This window comes from Brienomyrus brachyistius, chromosome 5, assembly GCF_023856365.1.
Source record: "Brienomyrus brachyistius isolate T26 chromosome 5, BBRACH_0.4, whole genome shotgun sequence".
NCBI lineage: Eukaryota > Metazoa > Chordata > Actinopteri > Osteoglossiformes > Mormyridae > Brienomyrus > Brienomyrus brachyistius.
The window spans coordinates 14,916,750-14,938,418 of NC_064537.1; the positions used below are offsets into that span (position 1 = coordinate 14,916,750).

Consider the following 21,669-nt stretch of genomic DNA (forward strand, 5'->3'; position numbering starts at 1 on the left):
TCTGCTAAGGGCTTAGGTTAAGTTTTCCCCATAAAAAAATAATATTGTGGTAATGACTGATTTTGTCAAACAATGGACCCCCAATCTCTTTCCTTTTCTCTGCATAGGGTCAGATCCTACTGTCAGTAGTAGATCTTGTCCCATGTAGAGCAGAGTGGCGCAGCGGAAGCATGCTGGGCCCATAACCCAGAGGTCGATAGATCGAAACTATCCTCTGCTAAGGGCTTAGGTTAAGTTTTCCCCATAAAAAAATAATATTGTGGTAATGACTGACTTTGTCAAACAATGGACCCCCAATCTCTTTCCTTTTCTCTGCATAGGGTCAGATCCTACTGTCAGTAGTAGATCTTGTCCCTTGTAGAGCAGAGTGGCGCAGCGGAAGCGTGCTGGGCCCATAACCCAGAGGTCGATAGATCGAAACTATCCTCTGCTAAGGGCTTAGGTTAAGTTTTCCCCATAAAAAAATTATCTTGTGGTAATGACTGACTTTGTCAAACAATGGACCCCCAATCTCTTTACTTTTCTCTGCATAGGGTCAGATCCTACTGTCAGTAGTAGATCTTGTCCCTTGTAGAGCAGAGTGGCGCAGCGGAAGCGTGCTGGGCCCATAACCCAGAGGTCGATAGATCGAAACTATCCTCTGCTAAGGTCTTAGGTTAAATTTTCCCCATAAAAAATAATCTTGTGGTAATGACTGACTTTCTTAGACAATGGACCCCCAATTTCTTTCCTTTTCTCTGCATAGGGTCAGATCCTACTGTCAGTAGTAGATCTTGTCCCATGTAGAGCAGAGTGGCGCAGCGGAAGCGTGCTGGGCCCATAACCCAGAGGTCGATAGATCGAAACTATCCTCTGCTAAGGGCTTTGGTTAAGTTTTCCCCAGAAAAAATAATATTGTGGTAATGACTGATTTTGTCAAACAATGGACCCCCAATCTCTTTCCTTTTCTCTGCATAGGCTCAGATCCTACTGTCAGTAGTAGAACTTGTCTTTTGTAAAGCAGAGTGGCGCAGCAGAACTGTGCTGGGCCCATAACCCAGAGGTCGATAGATCGAAACTATCCTCTGCTAAGGGCTTAGGTTAAGTTCTCCCCAGAAAAAATAATCTTGTGGTAATGATTGACTTTGTCAAACAATGGACCCCCAATCTCTGTCCTTTTCTCTGCATAATGTCAGATCCTACTTTCAGTAGTAGAACTTGTCCTTTGTAGAGCAGAGTGGCGCAGCGGAAGCGTGCTGGGCCCATAACCCAGAGATCGATAGATTGAAACTATCCTCTGCTAAGGGCTTAGGTTAAGTTTTCCCCATAAAAAATAATCTTCTGGTAATGACTGACTTTCTTAGACAATGGACCCCCAATTTCTTTCCTTTTCTCTGCATAGGGTCAGATCCTACTGTCAGTAGTAGATCTTGTCCCATGTAGAGCAGAGTGGTGCAGCGGAAGCGTGCTGGGCCCATAACCCAGAGGTTGATAGATCGAAACTATCCTCTGCTAAGGGCTTAGGTTAAGTTTTCCCCAGAAAAAATAATCTTGTGGTAATGACTGACTTTCTTAGACAATGGACCCCCAATCTCTTTCCTTTTCTCTGCATAGGGTCAGATCCTACTGTCAGTAGTAGATCTTGTCTCTTGTTGAGCAGAGTGGCGCAGCGGAAGCCTGCTGGGCCCATAACCCAGAGGTCGATAGATCAAAGCTATCCTCTGCTAAGGGCTTAGGTTAAGTTTTCCCCATAAAAAAATAATATTGTGGTAATGACTGATTTTGTCAAACAATGGACCCCCAATCTCTTTCCTTTTCTCTGCATAGGGTCAGATCCTACTGTCAGTAGTAGATCTTGTCCCATGTAGAGCAGAGTGGCGCAGCGGAAGCATGCTGGGCCCATAACCCAGAGGTCGATAGATCGAAACTATCCTCTGCTAAGGGCTTAGGTTAAGTTTTCCCCATAAAAAAATAATATTGTGGTAATGACTGACTTTGTCAAACAATGGACCCCCAATCTCTTTCCTTTTCTCTGCATAGGGTCAGATCCTACTGTCAGTAGTAGATCTTGTCCCTTGTAGAGCAGAGTGGCGCAGCGGAAGCGTGCTGGGCCCATAACCCAGAGGTCGATAGATCGAAACTATCCTCTGCTAAGGGCTTAGGTTAAGTTTTCCCCATAAAAAAATTATCTTGTGGTAATGACTGACTTTGTCAAACAATGGACCCCCAATCTCTTTACTTTTCTCTGCATAGGGTCAGATCCTACTGTCAGTAGTAGATCTTGTCCCTTGTAGAGCAGAGTGGCGCAGCAGAAGCGTGCTGGGCCCATAACACAGAGGTCGATAGATCGAAACTATCCTCTGCTAAGGTCTTAGGTTAAATTTTCCCCATAAAAAATAATCTTGTGGTAATGACTGACTTTCTTAGACAATGGACCCCCAATTTCTTTCCTTTTCTCTGCATAGGGTCAGATCCTACTGTCAGTAGTAGATCTTGTCCCATGTAGAGCAGAGTGGCGCAGCGGAAGCGTGCTGGGCCCATAACCCAGAGGTCGATAGATCGAAACTATCCTCTGCTAAGGGCTTAGGTTAAGTTTTCCCCAGAAAAAATAATATTGTGGTAATAACTGATTTTGTCAAACAATGGACCCCCAATCTCTTTCCTTTTCTCTGCATAGGCTCAGATCCTACTGTCAGTAGTAGAACTTGTCTTTTGTAAAGCAGAGTGGCGCAGCAGAAGTGTGCTGGGCCCATAACCCAGAGGTCGATAGATCGAAACTATCCTCTGCTAAGGGCTTAGGTTAAGTTTTCCCCATAAAAAAATTATCTTGTGGTAATGACTGACTTTGTCAAACAATGGACCCCCAATCTCTTTACTTTTCTCTGCATAGGGTCAGATCCTACTGTCAGTAGTAGATCTTGTCCCTTGTAGAGCAGAGTGGAGCAGCAGAAGCGTGCTGGGCCCATAACACAGAGGTCGATAGATCGAAACTATCCTCTGCTAAGGTCTTAGGTTAAATTTTCCCCATAAAAAATAATCTTGTGGTAATGACTGACTTTCTTAGACAATGGACCCCCAATTTCTTTCCTTTTCTCTGCATAGGGTCAGATCCTACTGTCAGTAGTAGATCTTGTCCCATGTAGAGCAGAGTGGCGCAGCGGAAGCGTGCTGGGCCCATAACCCAGAGGTCGATAGATCGAAACTATCCTCTGCTAAGGGCTTAGGTTAAGTTTTCCCCAGAAAAAATAATATTGTGGTAATGACTGATTTTGTCAAACAATGGACCCCCAATCTCTTTCCTTTTCTCTGCATAGGCTCAGATCCTACTGTCAGTAGTAGAACTTGTCTTTTGTAAAGCAGAGTGGCGCAGCAGAAGTGTGCTGGGCCCATAACCCAGAGGTCGATAGATCGAAACTATCCTCTGCTAAGGGCTTAGGTTAAGTTCTCCCCAGAAAAAATAATCTTGTGGTAATGATTGACTTTGTCAAACAATGGACCCCCAATCTCTGTCCTTTTCTCTGCATAATGTCAGATCCTACTTTCAGTAGTAGAACTTGTCCTTTGTAGAGCAGAGTGGCGCAGCGGAAGCGTGCTGGGCCCATAACCCAGAGATCGATAGATTGAAACTATCCTATGCTAAGGGCTTAGGTTAAGTTTTCCCCATAAAAAATAATCTTCTGGTAATGACTGACTTTCTTAGACAATGGACCCCCAATTTCTTTCCTTTTCTCTGCATAGGGTCAGATCCTACTGTCAGTAGTAGATCTTGTCCCTTGTAGAGCAGAGTGGCGCAGCAGAAGCGTGCTGGGCCCATAACACAGAGGTCGATAGATCGAAACTATCCTCTGCTAAGGTCTTAGGTTAAATTTTCCCCATAAAAAATAATCTTGTGGTAATGACTGACTTTCTTAGACAATGGACCCCCAATTTCTTTCCTTTTCTCTGCATAGGGTCAGATCCTACTGTCAGTAGTAGATCTTGTCCCATGTAGAGCAGAGTGGCGCAGCGGAAGCGTGCTGGGCCCATAACCCAGAGGTCGATAGATCGAAACTATCCTCTGCTAAGGGCTTAGGTTAAGTTTTCCCCAGAAAAAATAATATTGTGGTAATGACTGATTTTGTCAAACAATGGACCCCCAATCTCTTTCCTTTTCTCTGCATAGGCTCAGATCCTACTGTCAGTAGTAGAACTTGTCTTTTGTAAAGCAGAGTGGCGCAGCAGAACTGTGCTGGGCCCATAACCCAGAGGTCGATAGATCGAAACTATCCTCTGCTAAGGGCTTAGGTTAAGTTCTCCCCAGAAAAAATAATCTTGTGGTAATGATTGACTTTGTCAAACAATGGACCCCCAATCTCTGTCCTTTTCTCTGCATAATGTCAGATCCTACTTTCAGTAGTAGAACTTGTCCTTTGTAGAGCAGAGTGGCGCAGCGGAAGCGTGCTGGGCCCATAACCCAGAGATCGATAGATTGAAACTATCCTATGCTAAGGGCTTAGGTTAAGTTTTCCCCATAAAAAATAATCTTCTGGTAATGACTGACTTTCTTAGACAATGGACCCCCAATTTCTTTCCTTTTCTCTGCATAGGGTCAGATCCTACTGTCAGTAGTAGATCTCGTCTCTTGTAGAGCAGAGTGGCGCAGCGGAAGCGTGCTGGGCCCATAACCCAGAGGTCGATAGATCGAAACTATCCTCTGCTAAGGGCTTAGGTTAAGTTTTCCCCATAAAAAAATAATATTGTGGTAATGACTGACTTTGTCAAACAATGGACCCCCAATCTCTTTCCTTTTCTCTGCATAGGGTCAGATCCTACTGTCAGTAGTAGAACTTGTCCCATGTAGAGCAGAGTGGCGCAGCGGAAGCGTGCTGGGCCCATAACCCAGAGGTCGATAGATCGAAACTATCCTCTGCTAAGGTCTTAGGTTAAATTTTCCCCATAAAAAATAATCTTGTGGTAATGACTGACTTTCTTAGACAATGGACCCCCAATTTCTTTCCTTTTCTCTGCATAGGGTCAGATCCTACTGTCAGTAGTAGATCTTGTCCCATGTAGAGCAGAGTGGCGCAGCGGAAGCGTGCTGGGCCCATAACCCAGAGGTCGATAGATCGGAACTATCCTCTGCTAAGGGCTTAGGTTAAGTTTTCCCCATAAAAAAATTATCTTGTGGTAATGACTGACTTTGTCAAACAATGGACCCCCAATCTCTTTACTTTTCTATGCATAGGGTCAGATCCTACTGTCAGTAGTAGATCTTGTGTCTTGTTGAGCAGAGTGGCGCAGCGGAAGCGTGCTGGGCCCTTAACCCAGAGGTCGATAGATCGAAACTGTCCTCTGCTAAGGGCTTAGGTTAAGTTTTCCCCATAAAAAAAAATCTTGTGGTAATGATTGACTTTGTCAAACAATGGACCCCCAATCTCTTTCCTTTTCTCTGCATAATGTCAGATCCTACTGTCAGTAGTAGAACTTGTCCCTTGTAGAGCAGACTGGCGCAGCGGAAGCGTGCTGGGCCCATAACCCAGAGGTCGATAGATCGAAACTATCCTCTGCTAAGGGCTTAAGTTAAGTTTTCCCCTTAAAAAAATAATCTTGTGGTAATGACTGACTTTGATAGACAATAGACCCCCAAACTCTTTCCTTTTCTCTGCATAGGGTCAGATCCTACTGTCAGTAGTAGATCTTGTCCCATGTAGAGCAGAGTGGCGCAGCGGAAGCGTGCTGGGCCCATAACCCAGAGGGTGATAGATCGAAACTATCCTCTGCTAAGGTCTTAGGTTAAATTTTCCCTATAAAAAAATAATCTTGTGGTAATAACTGACTTTCTTAGACAATGGACCCCCAATTTCTTTCCTTTTCTCTGCATATGGTCAGATCCTACTGTCAGTAGTAGATCTTGTCCCATGTAGAGCAGAGTGGCGCAGCGGAAGCGTGCTGGGCCCATAACCCAGAGGTTGATAGATCGAAACTATCCTCTGCTAAGGGCTTAGGTTAAGTTTTCCCCAGAAAAAATAATCTTGTGGTAATGACTGACTTTCTTAGACAATGGACCCCCAATCTCTTTCCTTTTCTCTGCATAGGGTCAGATCCTACTGTCAGTAGTAGATCTTGTCTCTTGTTGAGCAGAGTGGCGCAGCGGAAGCCTGCTGGGCCCATAACCCAGAGATCAATAGATCAAAACTATCCTCTGCTAAGGGCTTAGGTTAAGTTTTCCCCATAAAAAAATAATATTGTGGTAATGACTGATTTTGTCAAACAATGGACCCCCAATCTCTTTCCTTTTCTCTGCATAGGGTCAGATCCTACTGTCAGTAGTAGATTTTGTCCCATGTAGAGCAGAGTGGCGCAGCGGAAGCGTGCTGGACCCATAACCCAGAGGTCGATAGATCGAAACTATCCTCTGCTAAGGGCTTAGGTTAAGTTTTCCCCATAAAAAAATAATATTGTGGTAATGACTGATTTTGTCAAACAATGGACCCCCAATCTCTTTCCTTTTCTATGCATAGGCTCAGATCCTACTGTCAGTAGTAGATCTTGTCCATTGTAGAGCAGAGTGGCGCAGCGGAAGCGTGCTGGGCCCATAACCCAGAGGTCGATAGATCAAAACTATCCTCTGCTAAGGGCTTAGGTTAAATTTTCCCCATAAAAAAATAATATTGTGGTAATGACTGATTTTGTCAAACAATGGACCCCCAATCTCTTTCCTTTTCTCTGCATAGGCTCAGATCCTACTGTCAGTAGTAGAACTTGTCCCATGTAGAGCAGAGTGGCGCAGCGGAAGAGTGCTGGGCCCATAACCCAGAGGTCGATAGATCGAAACTATCCTCTGCTAAGGTCTTAGGTTAAATTTTCCCCATAAAAAATAATCTTGTGGTAATGACTGACTTTCTTAGACAATGGACCCCCAATTTCTTTCCTTTTCTCTGCATAGGGTCAGATCCTACTGTCAGTAGTAGATCTTGTCCCATGTAGAGCAGAGTGGCGCAGCGGAAGCGTGCTGGGCCCATAACCCAGAGGTCGATAGATTGAAACTATCCTCTGCTAAGGGCTTAGGTTAAGTTTTCCCCAGAAAAAATAATCTTGTGGTAATGACTGACTTTCTTAGACAATGGACCCCCAATCTCTTTCCTTTTCTCTGCATAGGGTCAGATCCTACTGTCAGTAGTAGATCTTGTCTCTTGTTGAGCAGAGTGGCGCAGCGGAAGCCTGCTGGGCCCATAACCCAGAGATCAATAGATCAAAACTATCCTCTGCTAAGGGCTTAGGTTAAGTTTTCCCCATAAAAAAATAATATTGTGGTAATGACTGATTTTGTCAAACAATGGACCCCCAATCTCTTTCCTTTTCTCTGCATAGGGTCAGATCCTACTGTCAGTAGTAGATTTTGTCCCATGTAGAGCAGAGTGGCGCAGCGGAAGCGTGCTGGACCCATAACCCAGAGGTCGATAGATCGAAACTATCCTCTGCTAAGGGCTTAGGTTAAGTTTTCCCCATAAAAAAATAATATTGTGGTAATGACTGATTTTGTCAAACAATGGACCCCCAATCTCTTTCCTTTTCTATGCATAGGCTCAGATCCTACTGTCAGTAGTAGATCTTGTCCATTGTAGAGCAGAGTGGCGCAGCGGAAGCGTGCTGGGCCCATAACCCAGAGGTCGATAGATCAAAACTATCCTCTGCTAAGGGCTTAGGTTAAATTTTCCCCATAAAAAAATAATATTGTGGTAATGACTGATTTTGTCAAACAATGGACCCCCAATCTCTTTCCTTTTCTCTGCATAGGCTCAGATCCTACTGTCAGTAGTAGAACTTGTCCCATGTAGAGCAGAGTGGCGCAGCGGAAGAGTGCTGGGCCCATAACCCAGAGGTCGATAGATCGAAACTATCCTCTGCTAAGGTCTTAGGTTAAATTTTCCCCATAAAAAATAATCTTGTGGTAATGACTGACTTTCTTAGACAATGGACCCCCAATTTCTTTCCTTTTCTCTGCATAGGGTCAGATCCTACTGTCAGTAGTAGATCTTGTCCCATGTAGAGCAGAGTGGCGCAGCGGAAGCGTGCTGGGCCCATAACCCAGAGGTCGATAGATTGAAACTATCCTCTGCTAAGGGCTTAGGTTAAGTTTTCCCCATAAAAAAATAATATTGTGGTAATGACTGATTTTGTCAAACAATGGACCCCCAATCTCTTTCCTTTTCTCTGCATAGGGTCAGATCCTACTGTCAGTAGTAGAACTTGTCCCTTGTAGAGCAGAGTGGCGCAGCGGAAGCGTGCTGGGCCCATAACCCAGAGGTCGATAGATCGAAACTATCCTCTGCTAAGGGCTTAGTTTAAGTTTTCCCCAGAAAAAATAATCTTGTGGTAATGACTGACTTTTTCAAACAATGGACCCCCAAACTCTTTCCTTTTCTCTGCATAGGGTCAGATCCTACTGTCAGTAGTAGATCTTGTCCCTTGTAGAGCAGAGTGGCGCAGTGGAAGCGTGCTGGGCCCATAACCCAGAGGTCGATAGATCGAAACTATCCTCTGCTAAGGTCTTAGGTTAAATTTTCCCCATAAAAAAATAATCTTGTGGTAATGACTGACTTTCTTAGACAATGGACCCCCAATTTCTTTCCTTTTCTCTGCATAGGGTCAGATCCTACTGTCAGTAGTAGATCTTGTCCCATGTAGAGCAGAGTGGCGCAGCGGAAGCGTGCTGGGCCCATAACCCAGAGGTTGATAGATCGAAACTATCCTCTGCTAAGGGCTTAGGTTAAGTTTTCCCCAGAAAAAATAATCTTGTGGTAATGACTGACTTTCTTAGACAATGGACCCCCAATCTCTTTCCTTTTCTCTGCATAGGGTCAGATCCTACTGTCAGTAGTAGATCTTGTCTCTTGTTGAGCAGAGTGGCGCAGCGGAAGCCTGCTGGGCCCATAACCCAGAGGTCGATAGATCAAAACTATCCTCTGCTAAGGGCTTAGGTTAAGTTTTCCCCATAAAAAAATAATATTGTGGTAATGACTGATTTTGTCAAACAATGGACCCCCAATCTCTTTCCTTTTCTCTGCATAGGGTCAGATCCTACTGTCAGTAGTAGATCTTGTCCCATGTAGAGCAGAGTGGCGCAGCGGAAGCATGCTGGGCCCATAACCCAGAGGTCGATAGATCGAAACTATCCTCTGCTAAGGGCTAAGGTTAAGTTTTCCCCATAAAAAAATAATATTGTGGTAATGACTGACTTTGTCAAACAATGGACCCCCAATCTCTTTCCTTTTCTCTGCATAGGGTCAGATCCTACTGTCAGTAGTAGATCTTGTCCCTTGTAGAGCAGAGTGGTGCAGCGGAAGCGTGCTGGGCCCATAACCCAGAGGTCGATAGATCGAAACTATCCTCTGCTAAGGGCTTAGGTTAAGTTTTCCCCATAAAAAAATTATCTTGTGGTAATGACTGACTTTGTCAAACAATGGACCCCCAATCTCTTTACTTTTCTCTGCATAGGGTCAGATCCTACTGTCAGTAGTAGATCTTGTCCCTTGTAGAGCAGAGTGGCGCAGCGGAAGCGTGCTGGGCCCATAACCCAGAGGTCGATAGATCGAAACTATCCTCTGCTAAGGTCTTAGGTTAAATTTTCCCCATAAAAAATAATCTTGTGGTAATGACTGACTTTCTTAGACAATGGACCCCCAATTTCTTTCCTTTTCTCTGCATAGGGTCAGATCCTACTGTCAGTAGTAGAACTTGTCCCTTGTAGAGCAGAGTGGCGCAGTGGAAGCGTGCTGGGCCCATAACCCAGAGGTCGATAGATCGAAACTATCCTCTGCTAAGGTCTTAGGTTAAATTTTCCCCATAAAAAAATAATCTTGTGGTAATGACTGACTTTCTTAGACAATGGACCCCCAATTTCTTTCCTTTTCTCTGCATAGGGTCAGATCCTACTGTCAGTAGTAGATCTTGTCCCATGTAGAGCAGAGTGGCGCAGCGGAAGCGTGCTGGGCCCATAACCCAGAGGTCGATAGATCGAAACTATCCTCTGCTAAGGTCTTAGGTTAAATTTTCCCCAGAAAAAATAATCTTGTGGTAATGACTGACTTTCTTAGACAATGGACCCCCAATCTCTTTCCTTTTCTCTGCATAGGGTCAGATCCTACTGTCAGTAGTAGATCTTGTCTCTTGTTGAGCAGAGTGGCGCAGCGGAAGCCTGCTGGGCCCATAACCCAGAGGTCGATAGATCAAAACTATCCTCTGCTAAGGGCTTAGGTTAAGTTTTCCCCATAAAAAAATAATATTGTGGTAATGACTGATTTTGTCAAACAATGGACCCCCAATCTCTTTCCTTTTCTCTGCATAGGGTCAGATCCTACTGTCAGTAGTAGATCTTGTCCCATGTAGAGCAGAGTGGCGCAGCGGAAGCATGCTGGGCCCATAACCCAGAGGTCGATAGATCGAAACTATCCTCTGCTAAGGGCTTAGGTTAAGTTTTCCCCATAAAAAAATAATATTGTGGTAATGACTGACTTTGTCAAACAATGGACCCCCAATCTCTTTCCTTTTCTCTGCATAATGTCAGATCCTACTGTCAGTAGTAGATCTTGTCCCTTGTAGAGCAGAGTGGCGCAGCGGAAGCGTGCTGGGCCCATAACCCAGAGGTCGATAGATCGAAACTATCCTCTGCTAAGGGCTTAGGTTAAGTTTTCCCCATAAAAAAATTATCTTGTGGTAATGACTGACTTTGTCAAACAATGGACCCCCAATCTCTTTACTTTTCTCTGCATAGGGTCAGATCCTACTGTCAGTAGTAGATCTTGTCCCTTGTAGAGCAGAGTGGCGCAGCGGAAGCGTGCTGGGCCCATAACCCAGAGGTCGATAGATCGAAACTATCCTCTGCTAAGGTCTTAGGTTAAATTTTCCCCATAAAAAATAATCTTGTGGTAATGACTGACTTTCTTAGACAATGGACCCCCAATTTCTTTCCTTTTCTCTGCATAGGGTCAGATCCTACTGTCAGTAGTAGATCTTGTCCCATGTAGAGCAGAGTGGCGCAGCGGAAGCGTGCTGGGCCCATAACCCAGAGGTCGATAGATCGAAACTATCCTCTGCTAAGGGCTTAGGTTAAGTTTTCCCCAGAAAAAATAATATTGTGGTAATGACTGATTTTGTCAAACAATGGACCCCCAATCTCTTTCCTTTTCTCTGCATAGGCTCAGATCCTACTGTCAGTAGTAGAACTTGTCCGTTGTAGAGCAGAGTGGCGCAGCGGAAGCGTGCTGGGCCCATAACCCAGAGGTCGATAGATCGAAACTATCCTCTGCTAAGGGCTTAGGTTAAGTTCTCCCCAGAAAAAATAATCTTGTGGTAATGATTGACTTTGTCAAACAATGGACCCCCAATCTCTGTCCATTTCTCTGCATAATGTCAGATCCTACTTTCAGTAGTAGAACTTGTCCTTTGTAGAGCAGAGTGGCGCAGCGGAAGCGTGCTGGGCCCATAACCCAGAGATCGATAGATTGAAACTATCCTCTGCTAAGGGCTTAGGTTAAGTTTTCCCCATAAAAAATAATCTTCTGGTAATGACTGACTTTCTTAGACAATGGACCCCCAATTTCTTTCCTTTTCTCTGCATAGGGTCAGATCCTACTGTCAGTAGTAGATCTCGTCTCTTGTAGAGCAGAGTGGCGCAGCGGAAGCGTGCTGGGCCCATAACCCAGAGGTCGATAGATCGAAACTATCCTCTGCTAAGGGCTTAGGTTAAGTTTTCCCCATAAAAAAATAATATTGTGGTAATGACTGACTTTGTCAAACAATGGACCCCCAATCTCTTTCCTTTTCTCTGCATAGGGTCAGATCCTACTGTCAGTAGTAGAACTTGTCCCATGTAGAGCAGAGTGGCGCAGCGGAAGCGTGCTCGGCCCATAACCCAGAGGTCGATAGATGGAAACTATCCTCTGCTATGGGCTTAGCTTAAGTTTTCCCCATAAAAAAATAATCTTGTGGTAGTGACTGACTTTCTTAGACAATGGACCCCCAATCTTTTTCCTTTTCTCTGCATAGGGTCAGATCCTAATGTCAGTAGTAGAACTTGTCCCTTGTACAGCAGAGTGGGCTAGCGGAAGCGTGCTGGGCCCATAACCCAGAGGTCGATAGATCGAAATTATCCTCTGCTAAGGGCTTAGGTTAAGTTTTCCCCATAAAAAAATAATATTGTGGTAATGACTGACTTTGTCAAAAAATGGACCCCCAATCTCTTTCCTTTTCTCTGCATAGGCTCAGATCCTACTGTCAGTAGTAGAACTTGTCTTTTGTAAAGCAGAGTGGCGCAGCAGAAGTGTGCTGGGCCCATAACCCAGAGGTCGATAGATCGAAACTATCCTCTGCTAAGGGCTTAGGTTAAGTTTTCCCTATAAAAAAATAATCTTGTGGTAATTACTGACTTTGTTAGACAATGGACCCCCAATCTCTTTCCTTTTCTCTGCATAGGGTCAGATCCTACTGTCAGTAGTAGAACTTGTCTCTTGTAAAGCAGAGTGGCGCAGCAGAAGTGTGCTGGGCCCCTAACCTAGAGGTTGATAGATCGAAACTATCCTCTGCTAAGGGCTTTGGGTAAGTTTTCCCCAGAAAAAATAATGTTGTGGTAATGACTGACTTTGTCAAACAATGGACGCCCAATTTCTTTCCTTTTCTCTGCATAGGTGTCAGTAGTAGAACTTTTCCCTTGTAGAGCAAAGCGGTTCAGCGGAAGAGATCGATCGAGCGAAACCCTCCTCTGCTAAGTGTTATTGTTAAGTTTTACCAAAACCATCTTCTGCTAAGGAGTTTGGTTAAATTTTGTTAATAAAATATATTGTGTTGGCCATGACTCAGTTTTTTGTGTGATATGCGATTTACTGAACTGCCATGTTTACCACTGAACGCATTGATCTGGATTTCCTGTACCCTCTCACAGGTCTCGTTGGCAGACTTTTATAGGGCTTTTAAGGTCGTTGTACTGCCTATTTTAAAGGTTTTGTTTGATGTCGTCATCGCCAGGGGTGAGCTGCATGGCACCATTCGGCTGGGGTTGATTAAGCTTCTTTTTAAGTGCAAGGAGACAGAGAGGATCCGGTAAATTACCGCCGCCTTACCATGCTCAATACTGATTTTAAGGTGCTGGCATCAGTTTTACCCTCCCGCCTCAGTCGAATGATGCCATCCCTCATCCGCACCAAACAAGCGTACGGAGTGAGGGGGTGCAGTATCCTGGATACCATCTGGGATGTACAGGTGGCAGTGGGGACCATGGAGACAGAGGGAACATCCGGTTGGTGAAGCTGGACTTCGCTGAGGCTTTTGACAGGGTCGAACACCTACAGTATACCTCCTGCGAGGTCTTTGGTTTCGGCCTGGGCTTCCTTGCCTAGATCCGCCTTATTTGTCGCCTCCAATAGCTATATGACGGACTCCTTCCGGATGACATGATTGGCCGCCTTGTACTCCCTAGCGGTCGGGCCCCATGGCCTCTTGATCACCTCCACATGTGACATTGCTAGGGTGGCCATTGGCCCAACGTGTTCTGCTCCCCCTATATTTCATGATGCTGATGACACGTCCCTCCCGGTGCCTGACGTGGCCAGTGTGGGGACTGCATTGAGCAGTGTCCGGCTTTACTGTGACATTACTGGGGCCAGGGTTAACCTGCATAAGTCAGTCTACCTGCATCTCAGCAAGGCTGGGCCTTTGCTCGCTGCACTGGGTCTGACTGAGGCTAAGTAGGATGTACACTTCCTGGACGTATTGCTCGGGAGGAGTACAGCTGTTAATAATAACATCAAAATAACAGCAGTTATTTTTACATACAGGTAAGTTATTGTACAGATATGATTTGTGTTCTAAATGCATCTTTTTAATCCTTGCAATTTATTATTGTGTTCTTTCCAGATGATGCTCTTCCCTGGCCTCTGGTTCAGCCATGCAGGCCAAGTGCTGTCTGTGGAAATGGTTGTTCAGCCGAGTGAACGCCACACCTATGCCAAAGTACAGATCTTCCGGCCCTACTGCAGTCCCAGCCAGCACCTTGTACCTCCCGGTAGGCTGAAGCGCTGCAGCTGTTGGTGTCACAAAGCATGATTCTCGTCTCACTGTGGGTTATCTGATTAATTTTTTACGATGTGGGACTAGAGGCAGGAATTTTTAAGAACTGATTTCTTTATCATGGAAATGTTATCTAATTAATACCTAATGCATGTATAAGCAGTGCTTTTGCAATTCAGGTTATATATCTACGCTATCTATTAGGCTGCTGGGATTTCTTCTTGCAATCTTTGTTTTAGAAATCTGTTTAACAGTAATGAACCCATGTCTTGACTTCCTTGAGAAGTGTAATCTTCAGCTGAGAGCACTTTCCAGCTCTATTTAAACCCTACCATTTCCCGACTTCTTCCTGCAGGTTGTGCCTCCCTTCACAACCCATTTAGCTGCTGCTTCCAGGAGCCCCTGTGTAACACAACCGGAGGCTGTGCCATTGGGCAGCACTGGTGCCATCTGTTGGACAGCTGTGTGCCTGTCACTAGCCCCTGCAGCCCTTATTACTCTGCATCACAGGGCAGGAGCTTCTCTATGCCTCCTCGCCTCTCTGCCACTACCCCTTTCTACCACCGGGTGGCTGACTTTCCTCTAGCCTTGTCACCTAGTTCTGAGCTTGTCCATGTCAATGTAAGTACATACCAGATCCTATTCTATAGTGCATATATTTAAAGAGTCCTGAAGTATTCCTCCATATTAAGACTTATTGATACAAAAAAAAAAACGATTTTGCTCAGCATTATTCAGCCTGATATACTATACAATGATTGAGGCAAAGTAAAAGGTAGTTTCAGGGATGTTTCTGGGAACTTAAACCAATAAAGGCTTGTTTCCTTGTCTAGTATACTGCCAAGTAGGGGGCGTAGTTTGAGATTAATAGATGGGAGTTGCTGAGTTGATACCTTATATGTAATATAATAATAAGTACATATTTTTTATCATTTGGGAAGGGGGGGTAAAAAACATTTTAGGGGGGATAAAGCCCTCATAAAGTAGGTCTAACAATGCTCCTACTGCAAGAATTAATATAATTTATTTTGTAAGTTGATTATTATGGGCTTGAATGGTTGTTATCTTGTAATTGTCACAGTGTTTGTTATCACCTGCCTAACATATAATATTATGTTGAAGATATTCTACACCCTGCTGTTCTAGGTAATGCTCCCAGAGCGGGATATTAACGTGTATCCGGATGACATCCTGGCGGTCCAGCACACAGCGCCACCTGGGGGCTTCCTGCACTGTTTGAGGAGCTCCAGCTCCCCGTGGCGTCAGAGCTACATTTCATTGGCAGGGCCTGAGTGGGGCGGCTGGGTAGCAGGGGGCCTCTTGGCCATGCCTCCTGGGGCGCAGTGGGTCGACGAGGTGGTGTGTGACCTGCGTCTGCTCTACGCTGATGCCTTCAGCGGTTACACCACCTCCACAATGCTCAGCACCGGCCAGAGTCACACCCACAGGGAGACTGCAGACAGCTTGGGGAATGACGGGATATACGGTGATGTAGGTCCGACGCTGACTCCAGTTTTGGGAATCCACCTGGTCTACCCCACCCCAGACCAAGGGGGGCAAATCCATATCCCTGTCAACACCCCAACACTGTTCATCATCAAAATACAGTCAGGATTAAATGCCACCAGCTCCTGGTCAGCCCCTATTTCCCAAACCGGGATTCCCTTCCTGCCCTCCTGCCCCCCTGGACCAGCAGAGTCGCACCATGGCTGCGAAAAAGACAGTGCTGACACGTGGTTCTCGCACGCTTACCTGGCGCTGCCTGAGCCAGGATCCCACACACTCAACGTCACTGTGTCTAACCGCATCAGCTCCCAGAGTGCGTCTGTGCGACTGCAGGCTCACCAGCGGGTGAGAGGACTCACCATTTTGCCACATGGGGACCAGAGATTACTGGTGGGAGCCCCACAGGTACAGCTCTCAGCTTTTTCCTTTGTTGCTGTTCATAACACATTTTTATCCAAAGCACTGGATGTAGCTTTTATTGAAAGTTTATGAGATTATGGGCATAAATTGATATAAAAGCAAGGTCCCTCTGCAGTGTCCCTCTGCAGTGTCCCTCTGCAGTGTCCCTCTGCAACACTTTTGTCTTTATCCATCACTTTTGCATCCCTCAATATGTCCTAACGCTGTGTTTAAAGCTGCACTCGTTACAATGTACTTAAACAATCCATAGCTACTCTTGATCATTTTTCGTCCCTGTTTGCATTCTTGCTAACATGCATTTTCCTTGGCCTCTGGCTGCAGGTTTTCAATGCGACGGTGGACAGTGGCTCTGCAGTAAAGTATACCTGGATCATTGACGACCTTATGCAATTTGCTTATGAAGGACAGGCTTACAGTGTTGTCTTCAAAAAGCCCGCACAGTATAAGCTTACAGTAAGACCCCAATACCATTTTTCATTATAAAACTTATTACCCGAGGCAACTGACTCATTGGTATTATTAGCGGCATAGGACAGGGTTTGATATAGGGCAAGGGGGGGGGGGGCAGCTTAATAATTCAAATACTTAAATTTTAACTAGGGGGATTCAATCAAAACTGACGGCAGGTTGGAGGGGTAGAAAACAAAGCTGAAAGTAACACAATTAGTCTTTTTTCATAATAAACAAATTCCATCCATCTAATTTCTATACCCGCTTGTCCTATGCAAGACCGAGGGGGTCTGAAGCCTATTAATAAACAAATTACATGGTGAAATGGTATATTGCTGGTATATAACTAAAGTACCATAACTGATACAACACCCCCTTACTGCCCTGTACTAGGTGGTCGCAGAAAATCCTGTGAGCTCCCAGTCCGTGGAGGTGATGCTTACAGTGGAAAATATGTTCCCCATGACTCATCCCACCTTCTTATCCATTAGAGAAGTAATCCCTGTCAGTACCATCCAGTTTTTCGCCTTCAGGGTCAAGGTGGACACCTGCGTTGGAGCTGCATTCTGGTTAGTTGGAAACCGGTGATGCAATAGCCATAGCAAACGATACTGCTAATTTAAAGTGAATTTTGATACTTAGTGTAGGAGGTGCTGTAAACGTCAGGCACGTATATTGTGTAGCATTTGGAAAACACCTCCAGTTTCTTGTTTTATGTACAAAAGGAGCATCTGCCACATACACAGTATGCGTGCTATTTATAGGAACAGTAATAATACCGTATATGCTGTTTGTACAGGTGGGATTTTGGTGATAACAGCCCGGCTGTGAATCATTCTTATCCTTCCTCTTCTGAGCCCAGAGGGACTCAGCTGGAGCCTGGGGTGAGGCAGACATATCTGCAGGATACCATCAGCTACAGCTACCAACAACCAGGTGAAGCAAAGTTTTACCATTTGTTCTGAGTTTGACATACTTTTTAAATAATAAATGCATGTGTAGAGCTAGAGAATTGGAATGTGTTTGCTATTCAGTGCAGTTACACTGCAAAAGTTATGCTGATGTGTCGCTTATGGCTTTGTTTTGCATAGTTTTTGAGCTCTGTTAAGTGAGAATGTTTTATATAATCTTCTTATTATTGTGTATATTATTTTCCCATTAAGGTGACTACAAATTGAATGTCAAAGTCTTCAACCAATATGAGAGGATTGAGAAGGCTGTGTTGGTAAAGGTGCGGAATCCATTGACTAAACTGGTGATCTCGGCTACCCCATCCGTCCCTCTTGTCAATCAAACATTTGATCTGGAGGCTTTGTCTTGGCCGTCCGCTTATGGAATTCTGTATACGTGGGTCTTCGGCTGCAGCACCCGTGACGTGAAGGGAGTGGAATCCAAAATCAGCCATGTACTGAGAGCAGCAGGCATGTACAATGTGACAGTCAAAGCCAACAACAGCCTTTCAGAACTTACAACATGGCTGGCTTTGGAAATAGCTGAGAACATCTCTGATATCCAGCTCAGCTCTAGTGCTCCAGATGAATTCGGCTCCATCAGTGTAATAGAAGGCAGAGTATCATCTGGCGCCGGTCTCCTCTGGACATTTGACATGGGTGATGGGTCTTTGTTTGCAAACATCTCTAACAACTCCATGGCCTATACCTACACGTTGCCTGGGAATTATACAGCGAGAGTATCTGTGAGAAATGCAGTGAGTTGGGCTTCCAAAACAATCAGTATTGAAGTCTATAAGCTGAATATTAATGGAATCCTACCAACTGGATGCTCAGAAAGTGGACACATGACCTATTTTAGAACATTAATAACAGGAAATGCCTCCAAGTTGACGTTCTATTGGAATTTTGGGGATGGAACTCCTGTGTCAGTTATCCGAGGGATTTCCATAGCCTCACACATTTATGAACTTCCAGGGAATTATGAAGCAAATGTGACTGCATTTAGCTCTGTGGGATCTACATTTTATTCTAAAAATATATGCATGGAGGATCTCATCGCTGCCATAACTGTAAATTCTTCAAAAGATGCAGTTGCAGTGAATGAGGAAGTGTGTTTCAGTGCTTTTGTTCAACCCAAACTGGATGAACTTCGCAGTTATCAATTTCTGTGGAACAGCTCCTGCTGTGATGATTTTGTTCAAGGACATGCTAATCACTGTTTCATATTCAAAGAAGATGGCTACTATCAGGTTTCAGTGGAAGCAAGAAACAACGTGAGCAGAAAAACAGCTAAAGCATTTGTTGCCGTTATAAAACCAATTGTTAATGTAACTGTGAAAATTTCAGGTCATTGTGGCACAATGGTGATCAACAAGTCTTACCTCTTCTGGGTGGAAACTTTCCCCAGCACTGATTTTTCTGTTTTATGGGACATGGGAGATGAGACGCCTAAAAAACAAGGTCAAAATATTTCTCATGCCTTCAAACTTGAAGGTGGGTTTAAAATCACTGCTACTGCGATAAATGGAGTCAGCCAGCGCTCTGCAAATATAGAAGTGATGGTGATGGTTCCTTTGTCAAACTTAATGCTGCAAATCAAAAAGGCATTTGTAGAAGTGGGGGAAGAGGTTGTAATAACAGCACTAACTAATGTCATTAAGCATGTTACTTTCAACTGGTCAGTTGACGCTTCTGTCTCAGTTGTGACTGGAACACCTAGCTTTGCATATACATTTCCACAAGTGGGTCTCTATCATATCTATGTGACTGCTGAAAATAATGTCAGCAAACAGGAGGCTGCAGTTTCAATTGAAGCTCTGAAAAGGATTCAAGGGCTTCAGATTACAAGCAAGAATCTCATTTCTAGGAAGTATTTAGCAACACAGGAAAATGTAGATTTGTCTGCAACAGTAACAGGTGGCTCCAACTTAACTTACTTCTGGATGGTTTTAGTGAATGGAAATAACAGGTCGACACAAAATGGAGAACATTTCCAGCTGGTTACAGAAGCTCCCGGAGACATTTTTGTGGAGGTGACAGTTTCCAACCGCCTAGGGAAAGTCAATAGCAGTGTTTTGCTCAGGGCAGAGGAGCGTGTTTCTGGAGTCAAGATTTCCACTACGAGAGATATTGTGCCAAGTGGTAAACCTGTGGAGATCTCAGCCAGTGTGAGAAAAGGAAGCAACCTTCAGTTTTTCTGGTATGTGGGCTCTGGTATATCTCCCTTATCATCAGCTGGGCCCTCACTGCAACACGTTTTTAGTACATTGGGTCCTATTGTAGTCAAAGCATCAGTAAGCAATATGCTTGGCTACAGTGAAGCCAATAAGCTGCTTATAGTACAGGAGGAAATTCAGAATGTAACTTTGAAGATTAATGATAAAATGAATCCTTTCTTTGTCTCTTCAAACTCGGAGTTGCTTTTCTCTGCGTCAGTTGAGAAAGGAAACTATTTAACCTGGGAATGGGAATGTTTCTCAGAGAACAAAGGAGCAACACGTTTTGGAATCACACAATCAGTTCTACATTCCTTTTCGGTTGCAGGGGCTTATCACGTGCTACTCAATGTCTCAAATAACATCAGCTGGCAAACGGTTACCCATAAAGTAAATGTTCAGGATGCAATTCAGGGACTGAATTTGAAAGTAAGCAGCCACATAGTTTGCACTGATGACCCCATTGTTTTCATGCCGACCATCTTAACCGGAAGTGATGTTCATGTTTATATGGACATTGATAACGGGAATGTGTCTGTCGTTCTGATTGAAAAGCATTTTACAGTATCTTCCCTTCCAGTAGGTAACCACACCATCACAGCTAGAGCTCGGAATAATGTAAGCAGCTCAGTTGTGACTGTGAACGTACAAGTTGTAGAGAAGATTTTGGGATTGAGACTGGTCAACTGCTGCCATTCTGTTCTGGAGTCCCTTAAGGAGATCAGCTTCGAAGCAGTGGTCCTCAACAGATTGCCGACAATTTACAGCTGGAATTTCAGTCTAGCTGGATTTCAACCCTCATGGGCAATAGGGCCAAAGATTGTCTACACCCCTATTGGACATGGAACACTGACTGTAAATGTTGTGGCTAGTAATGGCTTCTGTTCACAGTCTTTAAGTGAAAGGGTAAGTGTAGAGTGGCCTGTTCAGTATGCTAGGATTGTTTACAAAGCAGCAACTATTTTTGTTAGTCAAGTAATTGTGTTTTCTGTTATGACTAATAATGGCAGCAATCTAAGATTCAAGTGGGAATTTGGTGACTCTGATGAGGCAACAATAATCACTGATTCCAACATAGTTAGTCACACATATTACTTTCCTGGTAGGTACGTTGTTCAGGTAACAGTGTTAAATAATATCAGCCAAGTAGTGACACAGTTGCCTATTGAAGCCAGAAATCTGGAGTGTGCTTTACCTCGTGTATCTTTGATTCAGAAACAATCCATAATCTTTAGATCTAGACCAAGCTACTTCGAGGCTAATGTGGACCTTCAGGGTTGTGTTGCATACAAGACAAGCTATTTGTGGGAAGCCTTGTTTGCTCCATGGTGCCGGGAAGAGGACATAGTTCCCCTGAGTGCTACAGTGGACGTGACCATGCCACTGCTTAAGCTCCCTAAGCATGCCCTGGCTGTGGGTACCTACTGCCTGAAATTCACTGCTGCTCTTCAGGGAACCCCTCTGCTGCAGCGGCAAAGCATCAAAGTAACTGTGGTTCACAGTCCACTGATCCCACTGATTAAGGGAGGGTCGCACAGGATTTGGTCAAGCAACAGAGATCTTCTTTTGGATGGAACCCAGTCACGTGATCCAGATTATGAGATTGAGGATGGCAACCCTCTGCAATACCAGTGGAATTACATTGTTCAAGTAAGATTCCAGCCCATGCTTACACCACCAAAACTAATAGAAAATGAGAATTCCAGAACATGTTGAACAACTGTCTGGCTTTGTCATTTGTCATTTGTAATTGTTCGATTGCCTCCCCACTGCCAATTCTTTTCTTTTCTTCTAGAATCCAGCAGTGTCTCCCTGCCATACTAACATAAGCCAGAGTAACAGTAGTACTGTCCTGGTATCTCACAAGATGTTGCACCCTGGAAGTGCATTCCTCTTTACCCTCACTGTCTACAAACAAGGGAGGCCATCTGTCTCCACAAGCCAATCTGTACGTAGAAAACAAATCTTGCACGTCAACCCATATGTTAAATACCATAATGTACTTTGCTCCGCTTTTATTAACTGCAGATGACATTTCTTTTGAGTTTTTTTTAACACTTACAGTTTTAGTCTGGATATTCGGGGGAGCAGTTAGCAGATTT

General features: G+C 44.4%; 1 protein-coding gene across 1 annotated transcript in view; it reads left to right on the top strand.

The window, feature by feature from the left end:
* pkd1b (polycystic kidney disease 1b) overlaps positions 1 to 21,669 on the top strand; it is a 125,226-nt gene that overhangs the window by 87,157 nt on the left and 16,400 nt on the right. The window contains exons 5-12 of the mRNA XM_049015255.1: positions 13,870 to 14,017; positions 14,378 to 14,643; positions 15,169 to 15,933; positions 16,270 to 16,401; positions 16,792 to 16,967; positions 17,198 to 17,334; positions 17,562 to 21,217; positions 21,363 to 21,515. Of these exons, the coding sequence (XP_048871212.1) occupies positions 13,870 to 14,017; positions 14,378 to 14,643; positions 15,169 to 15,933; positions 16,270 to 16,401; positions 16,792 to 16,967; positions 17,198 to 17,334; positions 17,562 to 21,217; positions 21,363 to 21,515 (5,433 nt within the window). The remainder of the gene's footprint in view (positions 1 to 13,869; positions 14,018 to 14,377; positions 14,644 to 15,168; positions 15,934 to 16,269; positions 16,402 to 16,791; positions 16,968 to 17,197; positions 17,335 to 17,561; positions 21,218 to 21,362; positions 21,516 to 21,669) is intronic.